The sequence below is a fragment of the Myripristis murdjan genome, chromosome 2 (assembly GCF_902150065.1).
Source record: "Myripristis murdjan chromosome 2, fMyrMur1.1, whole genome shotgun sequence".
NCBI classification, from domain to species: domain Eukaryota; kingdom Metazoa; phylum Chordata; class Actinopteri; order Holocentriformes; family Holocentridae; genus Myripristis; species Myripristis murdjan.
In genome coordinates, this window is record NC_043981.1 from 2,602,240 (window position 1) to 2,616,595 (window position 14,356).

Consider the following 14,356-nt stretch of genomic DNA (forward strand, 5'->3'; position numbering starts at 1 on the left):
AATTATGGCCAGAAAAGTGTTTTTGCAGACATTATGATGTCACAGTGAAGTTGACCTTAGACTTGGACATAAAACTAGCATGATTTCATAATTTTATCCTGCTTTTCATTTGTATGAAACTTTGTCATAATGCTGTTTCTCCACAAGTCTACTCTACCCAACTCTACAGGAAAAAAGAGACAAGACTGCAGATCTAGAGAGGAAAAAGAGCTGCAAAAAAGGTGTGAAGAGCAGCGTGTGATAACACCTCCCTAAAACAATCAGAAAGGTATTGTGACTAGTCACGCAAACACACAAACACACATACACATACGCACATGCACACACACACACACACACACACACACACACACACACACACACACACACACACATGCACACACACACACACGGTGCACTAATACCAGTACACCAGTTCTGATACCAGGTCACGGCCATTTTGGCTTTACACACTGGCAGTTAAAAACCTTAAATTGCATCATTCTCAACACAATGTTTTAAATGCACTGTTTTTCAATCCATGTCAGTCAGATTTGTAGTACAGTAACAGTAATGTTAAATGTGTTCACTTACTTTTTTGGGATGTCAGGCAGTGCAAGTCGTGCATCTCTTCCTGTAAAAGCCAAACCACTGATTTTACCTCTGGATAATATATTAATGTCATAAAAATGTCTCTCCACATGGGTCAAACATGTAACAAAACCTGATAATATAATGTAATAAATTGCTGGATAAGAATATCCTAAGAATGATATTGTTGTATTTTTTTTTTCTGATAAGCTATGTCTAGTATTTAGAAATAACTCATTATTGCATTACATTAACAATGACTAAGCATATGACATTACAAGCAATGGGATATTTTTCACCTGGTAATGTAATAATTCCTACTCTTTCTTGATGAAACTCCACACAACAGTCAAAAGATTTTCAAAATTATTTTTTTTCCTGTTATTATTATTATTATTATTATTATTATTATTATTATTTGCACTTGCTCTTGGTTTCTTGCTTGCTTACAATTTGCTGCTATTATTAAATCGAAAAGTTACTCTACCACAGCAGCTGATTTCACTCAGTGATTCCTCTCTTGGGTTGAATTTGTGCTAATGAATGGAATGAGCTGCTTCAGTGTTTGATTGGTAATGAAAACCTGCAGGCTTTTGGCTCGCCGTGGTTGGCAGATACATGTTTGATTCTTTTACATGGACATTTTATTACAAGTTATTATATTATTGTTTTGAGGAGACCACTGAGGCAATGTGTACCTTTGCTGGGCCGGATGATGAGCGAGGTGTCAGAGTTGGCTTCCATTCGACAATAGCCGTCAATCAGGTCAGCCATGTTCTCTGCCACAGCCAGGGAGGAGGTGTTCACTGTAAGTGGCTTTGAAAAAGGTGAGAAAAGAGAAATGACAGATTAGCAATATCTGATGACTTAAAACCTTGAAAACTTCTGCAGGTTATCAGCACTGACTCTGCAAGCTACACATCAGAGGTGCAGATTCAGGGCTGAGGGAAAAAGGCATATTTAAAAATCCATCTACTACTTCAGCACCATGGACAGCGCCATGGATTTACCAATACACAGCCCAGTTAGGTTGCTGATATTTTAGAGCCGAGGTCGAGGCCAGAGATTCTAACTTGAACAAACCACAGTCAGATAAAACATCAGTGCCTCCTCTCAAATCGCCGACTGTATACAAAGCAATGTATTGTCATAAATATAGCTGGTTAGAAAGCACAGTTTGCAAACACCTTTTCATTTATTTATTTATTTTGATAAATAATTTAAAGATGTATTTAACTATAAACTCTCTGTTTGAAAAATGTTTCTAATGTTTTTTGAGGCTAAAAATGAGTGCCTTGTAGGACTGTGTTGAAAGCAAAAAACTGCAGCAGAGTGGTTCTCATCACTTAAGCAACAGTGAGGTTGTGCTATGTATAAATGATGGGAATCAACATTTGAATAAGGCCTGGTTTGAAAAATAACATATCCTTCACAGATGCTAAAGACACAAAAGCTGAAGTGGCTGGGGCTAAAAGAGTTAGCAAACACGTGCTAGGTATACCTGTTTGGCTCCCTCTGTGTGGACAGTCAGCAGCGCTCGACCATCACTCTGTGCAGAGCAGCAAATACTGCGCACTTGAGAAAAACTGGCTAGACAGATGGGCTGGGGGGAAAGTTAAAGTGAAAGTGAAAAGTAGAAACAAAATCCAGATTAAACTGCTTAAGATAGGATATACTTTTTGCTCTAATATGTACAAAACATTCCCCAACTAATATGGAAAATGCATGATGAGGAAAAATAACTATTGTTAAGCATGCATCTCTTTACCAAAAGCGAACAGTTTGCATTTCTCTAATCACTATTTTTGTTTCATCTCACTACAAAAAGGGAAACAGAGAGAATGGGCTCACTGTTGAGTTCTTGTCAGCTTGTTGGCTGATGCCTTCAGGGCTGATGACCAGGTCAATTGTTAGACTCCAACCTTGCTGTGGACACACAAACACACATACACACAAGGGTTAGGCTGATACAACTGTGTGTCAATTCATTGGGCCAATATTTTTTTTAATTAAAAATCAGACATCATCCAGTCAGTGTGGTCCACCTCTGATATGAAAGCAGGTCCTCCCTGATCACAGCTTGTTGATAATTTTATTATCATTATTTTGGTATGCTATGCTATGCGGATGACACACATTTCTATATTATATATGTTGGACTGGGAATTTTTTGCCCATTTTCATGTCATTTTCTTGTTTCTTTTTACTTGTTTCTTGCTCATTTTCAGATCATCTCTTTGCTCATCTCATTTTCCCACCTTTTTGGAGAAACCACATGAATTTCCACAAGTTTCAAAGGGTTAATAAACTTGTACTGTCATGCACCAATTAAGAAATACTGTATTTTTAAAAGCAGATATATGGTTTCAGCCAATTGTGTTTCCTTATCCACACTTTCATCTTCTTACATTCGGATTATTGCAGTTCACTGATCTTTATCATCTTTAGTTGGTTGAAAATGCAGCTGCCAGGCTGCTTACCAAACCAAACCTTTTGACTGACATCCTGTAAGATTAAAAAAAAAAAAAAGTGCAAGATTCTCACTATTATTTATACGTCCTGTCTTTGCTTTCAGCTCCGTTTTCCCTGTCCACACAAAAATGTCAGACTAATGTTTTCAAATTACCACAGACTATTTTTGAAAAGCTTAATTTTTATGGGTGGAAAATGGTGGATTAAGGCTGCAATGGGAACAAATTGAGGTGTTTTTAAATTTACCTCGCTTAGTGTAGATAAGGCCTTAGGCTGCTTTGACAATGTACTTGCGCAAACACACACTCACCACCAGTTGGCAGGCAAAGCTCTCCTGTGTGTAGCTGTAGCACTGGGCCAGTGTAGTGAAGAACTTGACCATACACTGGTCCTCCTTCAGGGTGGAGTAGCCCTGGAACGTCTGCTGGATCAGCTTACGAAGTTGCTTGGGCTGACACACACACACACACACACACACACACACGGAAACAGTACATAAAAAAAATTCACCCTTCGTATTGTGTCAAAGTAATATCAAGTGTGGACACGGGGGCTTTTGTTGCTTTTACCTTCATGCTGTCAATCAGCTCTCTGGGAAAGAACAGGTCCAGCCCTACGTCCTTCCTAATGGAGGAAAATCATAGCATCACACAATGCACCAGAAAAAAACGCACATCTAATTAAACTCTGGGTGTATGAGCATGGAAGGAAGGTAAAAATTGTTCATTTGCATGTACTACCAACACTGTAAGGATACAAAGCTGGCTGAAAATTAGTAGTAGAAAAAAAGTATTATTTCTTTAACAATATTTATATCTGAGTTTTGTTCAAACCCACAGAACTTTATTTTAAATTCTAGTGGAGCTCCCCAGTTTTCCAAAGATCTCAGACATGTCCTGCTGAATTCCAGGGAAATGTGTCTAAAATGATTCAAAAGACATGTACATCTTTTCTATTTGATGTGATGCTGCAGCCAAAAAACAATGACATCTTGGCTTTGAAAAATTCACTCAATATCAGAGTGACTGAACTTCAATGAAGCTGCAACCTGGCACTGTCATACAAAATGAAAAAAAGAGAAAAAAATCCTAACTTTGAAGCTACTTATGGGGAAATTTAAAGGAAAATCAGAGTTAAAGTGTTTTTAGGGTGGACTTCTCCTTTAACTTTCTGAATATGTAGTATATATCTTTCCCCTTGATGCCTTGAGAAAATGGTAACATTAGCAAATGTGATTATAAGCATGTTGTTACAGTAAATAACTGTCATGTCTTCAGTCTTAATGTGAGATAAGACGTGGGTAATTTAGAGGAAGTTGCTGAAACTTCTCACTGTGCAATAATACCATCACACTCAGGACTTACTCTAGCAGTTCAAAGTTGGACTTTTTCTCCAGCCCGTTTGGATTCATGTCTTTGTAGAATCTCCTGTGAGCACAGTGAATAAACAGCAGCCTTCAGTTTGTCTTAAATCAACAGAAACAATTTCCAGTTCACACTGTCATTGATCTTACATACTGACAGAAAGCATAAAGAGGATTTTAGAGTCTTTCTGCATGAGGTGAAAGAAAGTAATTAGGTATACTCATATTACTGTGATTGAATAGCTTTTGTGCACTTGTACTTTTTTGAGGATTTTTTAAAATCAGTAATTTCAGTTTTATCTAAGTACATTTTTGCCAACAGTATTGTGCTTACATTTTAAATGCCAGTTATGAGTACAACTTGTAAATGCTGTCCATAAGCATCAGAAACTGAACAATCATAAATGCTCAGTCAGCAGAGATGAGAAAAAAAACAGTCTGCCTGTACTTTATTGGTGCACTTTTAGCTTGAACTTTTAATACTCTTTGAATTGCATGGGAAATGTCACATAAGTATTTCTACTTATGTGAAATATAGGCAAAGTCACAAACTTAAGTTGCAATGTCTAAGACCATTTCTGCCACTGCTTTCTGTTTTATTAGGTTTGGGTTAGTTGTTTTACAGTACCTAATTTCCAGACAACCTAACTGGAGAGCCATCCCATCACTGACTTTAGAGGCATAGTGCTGCATGTAGTCACTTCGCACCTGTAGATAGGAACACATATGTACATTTGATTTAATTTTATGAGGGCTTTCCATTGCTGACATGCACTTCCCAAAAGCAGTCTTTTGAAGACGTGACCAATAGGTGAAATGTCCTCACCTTGGATGGATAAAAAAGTCAATTTGGATCACAGAGATAAAAATACAAAAACACAAGCTCACACTGACCTGCTGGTAAAAATAGAGCATGGTGGTTCTGTCATCTTTGAACTGCTCCATAAAGTCTGTTGGGATGTACCTGATCCTCAGGTCATACCTGGACAAAGAACCTTCACGATTAGATGTGTTGGGTAATGGAGGAAATTGTTTTTTGTGAATTACGTGGGTAATTTTTCCTTTTTGTAAGTCCACAGATCATTGCTACAGGAAAGGTGGAACCTGTGATACCACAAGCATACAGTATGCATTTCAACAAGGGTTTGACCAATATAGAATTTGGAAGGCTAGTACCAATACTTTCAGATTGAAGCTGTCAATAGTTGATATGCTGTGCTGATGTTAAAGTATTTGTATTCCATTAACATTGATCAACATATGAAGACCTAACCTTTTAGTAATGTAAAGTTGGTATTGCTGTTTATTGTGTAGCATGTAGATTATTACCTGTGGAGCTGCACAAGGATTATGTTTTCACCCATGATATCTCACAAAGTTATGAATGGATTTTCACAAAACTTTGTGGACTAACTTTTCATGCTGATTGGTCAAGGGGGTTGCCAAGCACAAAAAGACATTGGGTGTGGCCTATCACAAAAAGGTGCAGAACTCTAGCAACAGAAAAACTCCCTAAATCAACCAAACACACATAATCTGTGTAATCTGTGAATTCATTCAACAAAAAACATTACACTCAATGAATGAAATGAAATGTAAGAGCTGACAAACGTTTCATTTGGTTGACAGTGTGATGTGGAAATGGAAGATCTTGATAGTTGCATGGTGTTGGTGGAGGTATGCATGCTTTTTAGTAATGCTTTTTTTTTGTTAAAGAAGCTCATTGCAAATCAGCAGCACAAAAACTTATTAAGCTGTCTGGCTAGCTTTGCTCATTTGTAAACAAAGTAAATTATGTTCAGAGTCTCATGAGAAGAGAGCTCTGCTGCTATTGGAAGTGACTTCTCTTTGTCAGATTTTCTGTCCTTACCAGTTCCTTACACAAGCCCATACATTTTAGAGGTGCAACATTACAGTTAACTAAATAACCTGACATTGAGCCGCTACAAGTGCTAGTACATTAGCTACACGTTATATCAGTCCAGCACTAATTACAACCCATGTAAATTTTTAAGGGTGAAGGTGTGGTGAATTAAAAATCAGACAAATCCAGTAGCCACAGAAGTAAATTAAAAAGCAAAAGCCCTGACCTCCACTCAGCCTCCAGGTGCTGCTGTTCATAGCGCTGGGTGAGCTCACACACGGTCAGGTCTGGGTGCAGCCAGTGGATCTCAGAGGACTTGAGGTGCTTGAGGAGGAGGCCATAGCAGAGGTTGTGCTTTATCTCCGGTCCCACACAGCCGCTGGTCAACACCACATTGATGACAGACTGGAATAAGAGCACTGATTTATTAAAGGCCCATACCAGTGATTTTGAAGGTTTGGCCCATTTTCTTCAATTTACCCTCACTGTACATTGCAACAAATCTTGCACATAATGCAAATCTGTGGTTGAAACATTCACCTTATAATATTCTGATTCTGTGACCACAGAACTGATAATTGGCTGTGCAAAGCAAATGTTTCCCTGGGGACAATTTTGTCCTTTAGGGAAGGAGATGAAGGGAGAGAAAGGGGACATAGTGCAATAACCCTGTGTATATATGGTGTTTTTAGGTAAACTTTTTTTTACATATTCTTAAGTTCTTATTTCTGTATTTGTTGTAATATTATTGTAGGATTAATGCATATATTTCTGCAGAATGCACAAAATGCATTTTTTTTTTTTTTTTTTTTTACAATTTTCTTACGCACATATTTTTATATTTCTTACTTCTTTTATATTTTGTGTAATTTCACTTATGCTTATATATATGTGCTTCTCTTGAGAATTTGAGCAACTGCAACCGACCCAATTTCCCCTCAGGGAATCAATAAAGTATTTCTGATTCTGATTCTGTAATGGTGATGTAATGGCAGGACAAAAGAGGTAAAAGATGAGGAAAGAGAATGAATGGGAGGAGGTGAATTTAGCAGGATGGAGGTGAGTAGAGACAAAATGTCTTTGTACATTATTGTGCAATTAAATGGAAAGGTACAGTAGAACAGAGTACAGTAGAATAGTACGAAGTACAGCACAGTAGAATAGAGCTGAGTAGAGCTCAATGGAAAACAATAGTCAAGTGGATTGAAGTACAAAGAGTAAAGTAGAATACAGCAGCACAGAGTAAAGCACAGTTCAAAAGAGTGGAATGTGGTAGAGTACAGCATCTCAATGGTGCTCAAACTTTTTTCAGTAATGTACCCCCTTCGAAAAAAATAAATAAATAAATGTTACAGAAGTCCAATTCAGCTCCGTCTGTGTGGAACAATAACCCAATACTGAGGATATTTTGTTGTTTCTGTTTTTGCTTCTATTTCTCTTCTTTCTCCTTGTCATCACTGCTGCGTTTGAACCACTAACCCATTTGCTGGATTTTTCTCTGTCGTCATAGTGAACAAACGTCCTCGCTCGATGACCACAGCAGTACATTTAAACCACAAACACACACATTTGACACCCTCTGGAAACCCAGAGAGAAAACCAAATCTAAAGTGTGCTTTATCAAACTTACATTTACATTTTTTATTGAACCTATTATAGAATTATGCATGACTGCTATTTTTTAAATTAACATTTTTTAAAAATCTCACGTACCGACTGCAGTACCCCTATTTGAGAACCACTGCATTAGCTTACAGAATAGTAGAGTACAAAGTATAGTATAATAGTATACAATAAAGCAGAGTCCAGTACATTAGTGTACAGTAGAATCACAGTAGTAGTACTAATAGAGTGCAATAGAGTACAAGAGGGCACAGTAGATCATAGTACAAAATAGATAATTAATGCACAATATTTTTCAGCACAGAAAAACATAGCTGAGTACAGTACTGCATAGCAAAGCACAGAGTTCAGTAGAGTATAGTACAGTACTGAACATTACAATACTGTAGTGTAATGTAACATATAGTGCAGTAGACCAAGGGTTTTCAAACTTTTTCATGTTCTGAAACCCCAACTTGACTTTCATGAAGCACTCAACTGAAATGATTTTGCCCTCGGTGCTCTGATATGAAAATATATATTTGGTTTTTGTTAATTATGGAACTGTCTGGGTGACATATTTGACTTGTTTCAAAAACATGGTGAAAGGTCATAAACTATTTAAAAAAAAAAAAATGGAATGTTAGGGAAAAAATAGTTAAAATAAACAGATAAATAAACATTGAAAATTAGCAAAATAATATAGTTAATGATATTTGTAATTATTGAAATAATATATTTAAGGGTGAAATCAGTGGTGCTGGATCAGATTTCTTGTGTTTAAATGTTGCCCTTCGAGGCTTTTCACAAGTAGCAATTAATGCAGCGAAATCAAAATATCTGATTTAGAGGCCCCTGCAGGACAAAATCACTTTAAATGGGGATCTGGGGGTTAGAGAAAGTCAAGTTAGGGGTCCCGAACCTGAAAAAGTTTGAAACCCCCAGCAACAGAGGACAGCGGGGTGTGGAGTGCAGTCCAATGTACCTTGACAGTCCAACCCTCTTCACATCGGACCAGTTTGAAGTTCTTGCCCAAGTTGGAACTGTTGCTAAGGAAACAAACTTTGATGATCTTGGCCGGAAAGATGTTGTCCCTTGTGAATGTTGCCGTGGGAGACGCATCGGAGGACTCTGACTGGCTGGCAGGAGACATGCTCCTCCAGGACAGGGTGCTGGTGTCTCCTGACATCACACACACACACACACACACACACACACACACACTCAACACATACACAGACAATCACAAACAGCGTGCATGGTACTGTACACTGACATACCTCGCCCCATCACAGCAACACACACACCATTTCACACACAGTCAGAGCACATCCATGCATAAATCCCCCAGTGCTGGAGAGAAACAGAAGGTGGACACAAGCACCATAAGAAGACATTGTTACCTCAGCTGACGGAAGATTTCAGTTCTACTTGGATTCCTCTGTACTCACCAGCCTCACATCAACTCTCCACCACAGCCTTCAAAACTCAATAGAAGTGAATGCGAGAAACTCTCCAGCCAGCGTTGCCATTGCTTTGCAAAGTGACGATTTCACATTTGCTCTTCTTTCGGCAGGATACAGCCCATACGTCTTTGAAGCTTTTGCCCTGAAGAAGAGGCACACCAAGTGATCGAAAGAGGAAACAGTACTAACGGGCAAAATAAGGAAGTTGAAGAGCAATGAACAGAAAAACTGACAGGACTGATGAAACTGCCATGTCACCCCCTGTCACACATGCAGTGGCACATTCCATCGCTCAACCACAACCCAACCCCCCTGCGACAGTGGCATGGTCTGAACTCTCTTCCTCATCAAAACACCACAAGCTAGTGAATATAGAGATTACTCTACTGGCTGCGTAGTGCCTTTTCTCAAAATCACATTCCTTGTGTTCAAAATACTTTTTCTTTCCACCTTGACATTTAGATGTGGTGTCTTAGTACACTTAAATGTTTACAGAGGTTTCTCTTTTCTTTTGCTTTTGTGATGTCTATTTTAAAATGTATTCTATGAAGGAAAATCTTGGGTATCACTTTATTTTGATGGTCGAGTGTTAATCAACTTAGTGTCAACCTAACCTTAAGCCTAACCCTAGCCTCAACCCTTAACCCTTAACTTTAATCTTTACTCTCAAGTTAAGGGTTAAGTTTAAAGGCCTTACCCTTTACCTTAGCTGGTACAAAGCTGATAAGTACAAATTAAACTGATAGCCTGTTGATTCTAAGTTGAGTATTTAACAGGCTGATATGAAGTTAACACCAGGAAGCCCAAAGAAAGTGTAACCAAAACTTGTATAATATCTCAAAAATGAGTCTCAGTCGAAAAAATTAAAATTAAATAAAATAAGATAATACCATAATATGTGATACCGTCATATGACCAGTCTGCTCTCAGGATTGATTCGGCTGTAGTCAGCTTGAATGAGGTCAAACACAACCACAGACTGTTCAGCAGCCTGCATGTCAGCTTGCAAGCAGTCTGTTGTCTCACAGTTGAACAAAATAGTTTCATAGTCACTGATTTTTGCTCATTTATGAGTCATGATGTTGCAAATACTTTACCAAAACAAACAAATGACTGCATAAAGCAGCATAAAGCATTATAATGCCAACTTTAGATCTGTCGGTGAAGGTGGCTAGTTAATACTATTGAAATGTAGACAGGTGTAGGCTGTGGAGGAACCATGAACATGAAGCGGTGAATGGAAAATCTTTTAGCCTCTCGTTGGTTTCACATACTGCCTCAGTGGTTTTGTTCTTCAAATGGGCTGGATGGAAATAGCAGGCTAATGTATTTTGCATATCTGTTTACAGAAGACTAAAAGTAAATGAATGCTCCTTTTATCTATGGGGTCAGTTTGACCTCAGGCTGTTTTAGCTGTATAAAACATATTTAAAAATGGAGTCATTTGAGTCATATTTTCAGTCATATTGAATCAAATTTGTAGGAGTTTTTTTTTTTTTTTTTTTTTACTACAGCAAAGCTGGCCTGAAGGTGAGAGCATGTAACAGAGTGAATGTGGTCTGTGACACTTTAAGCGCCTTCCCAAATATATAACTGAGTTTTGGTTGCTTTAGCAACCAGCTAACCCAGCTTTGTTGGAGAAAAATACATTTTGCATAAAATTCACATGTAGCCAAAAAACCTTCTAGGTAGAAAATTTGCATGGGCAACTTATTCGTCCTGAGCCAATGAATCTCAGGGGAACAAAGTTGAAAGTTCTAGCTTTTTTCTGAATCTGCACCTTTTACCTCAGGAGCACCTCAAAGCCACAGAAAAAAACGAATACTACAAAACCACCGTTTGGCCCATCTATGAAATTTCTGTTGCCTAGGAAAGGTGATTTGAAATCTATCTGCCAAATATGATCACAGACTCTGAGGTACAGGACATTTTAGGGCAGAAGAAGAGGAGAAAAAGATGAAGAAGAATCCTAACAGAAGCAATAGTGCTTTCTTCAAATAAAATAGTGGTTAAATGAAAGGTCAGACCTCCGATCAGTGATTATCATAAACAACCACCCACATAATCTTTTTTCGGGGCCAATTTATGAGAATAATGTAAGCCTTAAGATTTCACTCTGTAATTCGAAACAATCTTGAACTAAATCTTCTCAGCCCCACGGGCCTGCAACAACAGACAGAGGGAACTATGACAACAACATGAAATGATAAATGGACTGCATTTACATGGGGCCTTTCTAGTATACTGACCACTCAAAGTGCTTTACAATGTTTGCGTCACATTCACCCATTCACACACCAATGACAGTGGGGACCATGCAAGGTGCCTACCTGTCCATCAGGAACAGTTAGGGATTCAGTATCATGCTCAAGGACCCTTTGTCACACTCTAGAGAACCTGGGGATTGAACCAGGAACCCTCTGATTACCAGATGAGCATTCTACCAAGGAAAGCAAACCGATTAAAAGAAGTGGACACTAAAGAGACATCAAGGCGTGACTTTTTCTGGAGTTTAACTGAGAATCTGAAAGCGATCACACATAAAGGTGTTGCAGTGTCTGTATGTCATGTGTGACATCCTGTAAGGCATGGTGCCGACACCCTCCAACACACACTGTGGCAAGCAGCAACACCAAGCGAACTCTTGCTTGTCACTCACTCTTTGAGACATCTAGATAGTCCCTACATTATTTCTTCAAATTGGATGATTTATTTCTGCAGTTTATTGCTCCCCTTCCTTCCCTCTGAAATTTATCACAGTTATGAAACTTGGAATCACCTGTAAGAAATGTCTCAAAACTTTTTTTTTTTTTTTTGAGTAAAGACATGCTGATCAGACCATTAAGACGTTGGAGGTTTTGATGAAAGACAATATTTTCGATTTTGACTTTTTGATGATATTAGAGTGCAGAGCTGTGTTTTTTTTTTTTTAGCCTATGCCCATAATATCCCTATAGATACTTCTTACCTGGACAGTTTATTTTATCCAACAGAGGGCGACACAGCCTAATTTCTCACTGTGAAGGATGATTTTCTTATTCAGTGAATGAATAATTTGATGTTCTATAATTACAAGAGGCAGCCTGGATTCTGTAGAGTTCAGTGAAAAAATCACCTTGTGCTCCTCTGTATGGCAACAAGATGACACACCCCATTGAAATTTTTCGAAACTTACATTTGCCCTCCCTGTCAGTAAAGGTACAGCCATACAGCTCAAACCTTCAGCAGCTACCAGCCTATATCTGTCACCCCAGTTTTGGTAATATAATATAAAAAAAAAAAAAAAAAAAGTTGAAATTTACAACACCAAAATTGTGATGTCTGAGTTCAAGTGTTCAAGTGAATGCAGCATGGTGTGTGTGGGCAAATTAAAGCAGGATGAAACAAAGTGGTACTGCACTTTTTCTCTGTCTCACAGCGGTCAGAATGGCCTTGGTGGGACTTTCTCTCTATACAGGCTTGGACTGAGCTGATACAATGTATCATTAGAGTGGAACACAGAACACACATGAGCTGATATATTGTATCATTAGAATGGAACACAGAACACACATGAGCTGATACATTGTATCATTAAAATGGAACACAGAACACACATGAGCTGATACATTGTATCATTAAAATGGAACACAGAACACACATGAGCTGATACATTGTATATAGAATGTATGAGTTCATGCAGAGCCTATAGCAGGAAAGCCCAGCCAAGCCCTGATGTGAGACAGAAAAAAAAAAGAATGCAGTACAGTCTTTCGGCCATCAGTGACAGTGCTGAGCACTTTTTGTAGTGATGAACGGATGCCTTGCGGATACATTAAACAGACTATCAATCAGCTCATACTTGGCAACTGTGCCCTTTATTGGCAAGGCAAGAATATCAAGATAATGCACAGAATTAAGATCAAGATCTAATCAACAATGACTCATTTGTAAGAAATGATAGCTTTGCAGCACTTGTAGTGAGTACAGGTTTACATTAGTATGGAACAAAATGTAAATAATATAAGTTGATAGTTGTCTTTGGGAAGCCTTTAGTGATTCTGTGAATTGCAACTGGTTTAGCAGCAGCTTGTAGTTGTCTTTCACTGAGGGGATTTCTTGAGAGGAGCTTTAGGTAATTATTATTATTTCACCTCCAGCAATAATAAAAATAAATCCAACAAATGTACATTAAGGTTGCCTGATACCACCACTCTCCTAAGCCACCATACCAAAATTTTGCCACCCAACTGACACTGTTCTGAATTAAGATGATCCACTCCTCAATTCAGCATCCACATAATCCTCCAAACAGCTCTTACAGTCATTTATTAATATGTCTTCTACAACCATCCTATATTTCCACATTATTTTATTTACATTATTTTTATATCAGAATGTACTGTAGTGAGCGGTAGCAAGTGTGAACTACTTCTTAAAGATGAGATTTGAGTGCAACAGATCCTGTTTGCTGGCATATGTCTATACCTAATTTAAAAGCGGCTCCGATACATGCATGTACTTCATTGTATCATATGTTGTCATGTTAAACCATTTGGACAGATGAAGCCACTTTAAAAATAATGATGTAGGTTACCTATCTGCTTTTCCTACTGTAAATGGAAAATGCTGGAAATTGGAGCACTTTTATAGATATTTGGAAATGGAATTGTCTAAGTTATGATTTCTAAATAATATAAGGTGTGGCCCTGGCTATGTGAACTACTGTGGCATGGTTAAATTCATATGGTCTTCACTGGGACAGTCTGCCAGTGCGCCTGTTGGCTGCACCAAGTTAGCCAGAGACAGCCAGAACAAGAGCGCATGTTCAGCCGCTTTGCCTTCAAAATAAAAGTCTAGAAAGGATGGCTGATCTAAAAACTACACATTGCGGAACAAAACATAAATCACATCAAATGACTTTGTAAACCAATTGAATCAAACACAAAGGGAACCACAGCTGTCAAACATTCGGGTTGAAGTTTTGTGTTTGATACTACTGGTTTTGTCAGCTCAGTAATGCTGGGTTAAGTTACTCAA

General features: G+C 38.2%; 1 protein-coding gene across 2 annotated transcripts in view; it reads right to left on the reverse strand.

The window, feature by feature from the left end:
• LOC115370521 (protein-tyrosine kinase 2-beta-like) overlaps positions 1 to 14,356 on the reverse strand; it is a 38,952-nt gene that overhangs the window by 23,388 nt on the left and 1,208 nt on the right. The window contains exons 2-13 of one of the 2 annotated variants that reach the window (XM_030067558.1): positions 9,323 to 9,479; positions 8,857 to 9,224; positions 6,496 to 6,674; positions 5,300 to 5,387; positions 5,034 to 5,113; positions 4,407 to 4,469; positions 3,612 to 3,666; positions 3,353 to 3,493; positions 2,422 to 2,496; positions 2,072 to 2,173; positions 1,269 to 1,386; positions 574 to 613 (exon numbers count right to left, since the gene is read on the reverse strand). In XM_030067558.1, coding sequence (XP_029923418.1) covers positions 574 to 613; positions 1,269 to 1,386; positions 2,072 to 2,173; positions 2,422 to 2,496; positions 3,353 to 3,493; positions 3,612 to 3,666; positions 4,407 to 4,469; positions 5,034 to 5,113; positions 5,300 to 5,387; positions 6,496 to 6,674; positions 8,857 to 9,060 — 1,145 coding nt within the window. In that variant the 5' untranslated portion in view covers positions 9,061 to 9,224; positions 9,323 to 9,479. Of the gene's footprint in view, positions 1 to 573; positions 614 to 1,268; positions 1,387 to 2,071; positions 2,174 to 2,421; positions 2,497 to 3,352; positions 3,494 to 3,611; positions 3,667 to 4,406; positions 4,470 to 5,033; positions 5,114 to 5,299; positions 5,388 to 6,495; positions 6,675 to 8,856; positions 9,225 to 9,322; positions 9,545 to 14,356 lie in introns of those variants that run through there. The other variant, XM_030067550.1, reaches the window with a different exon arrangement.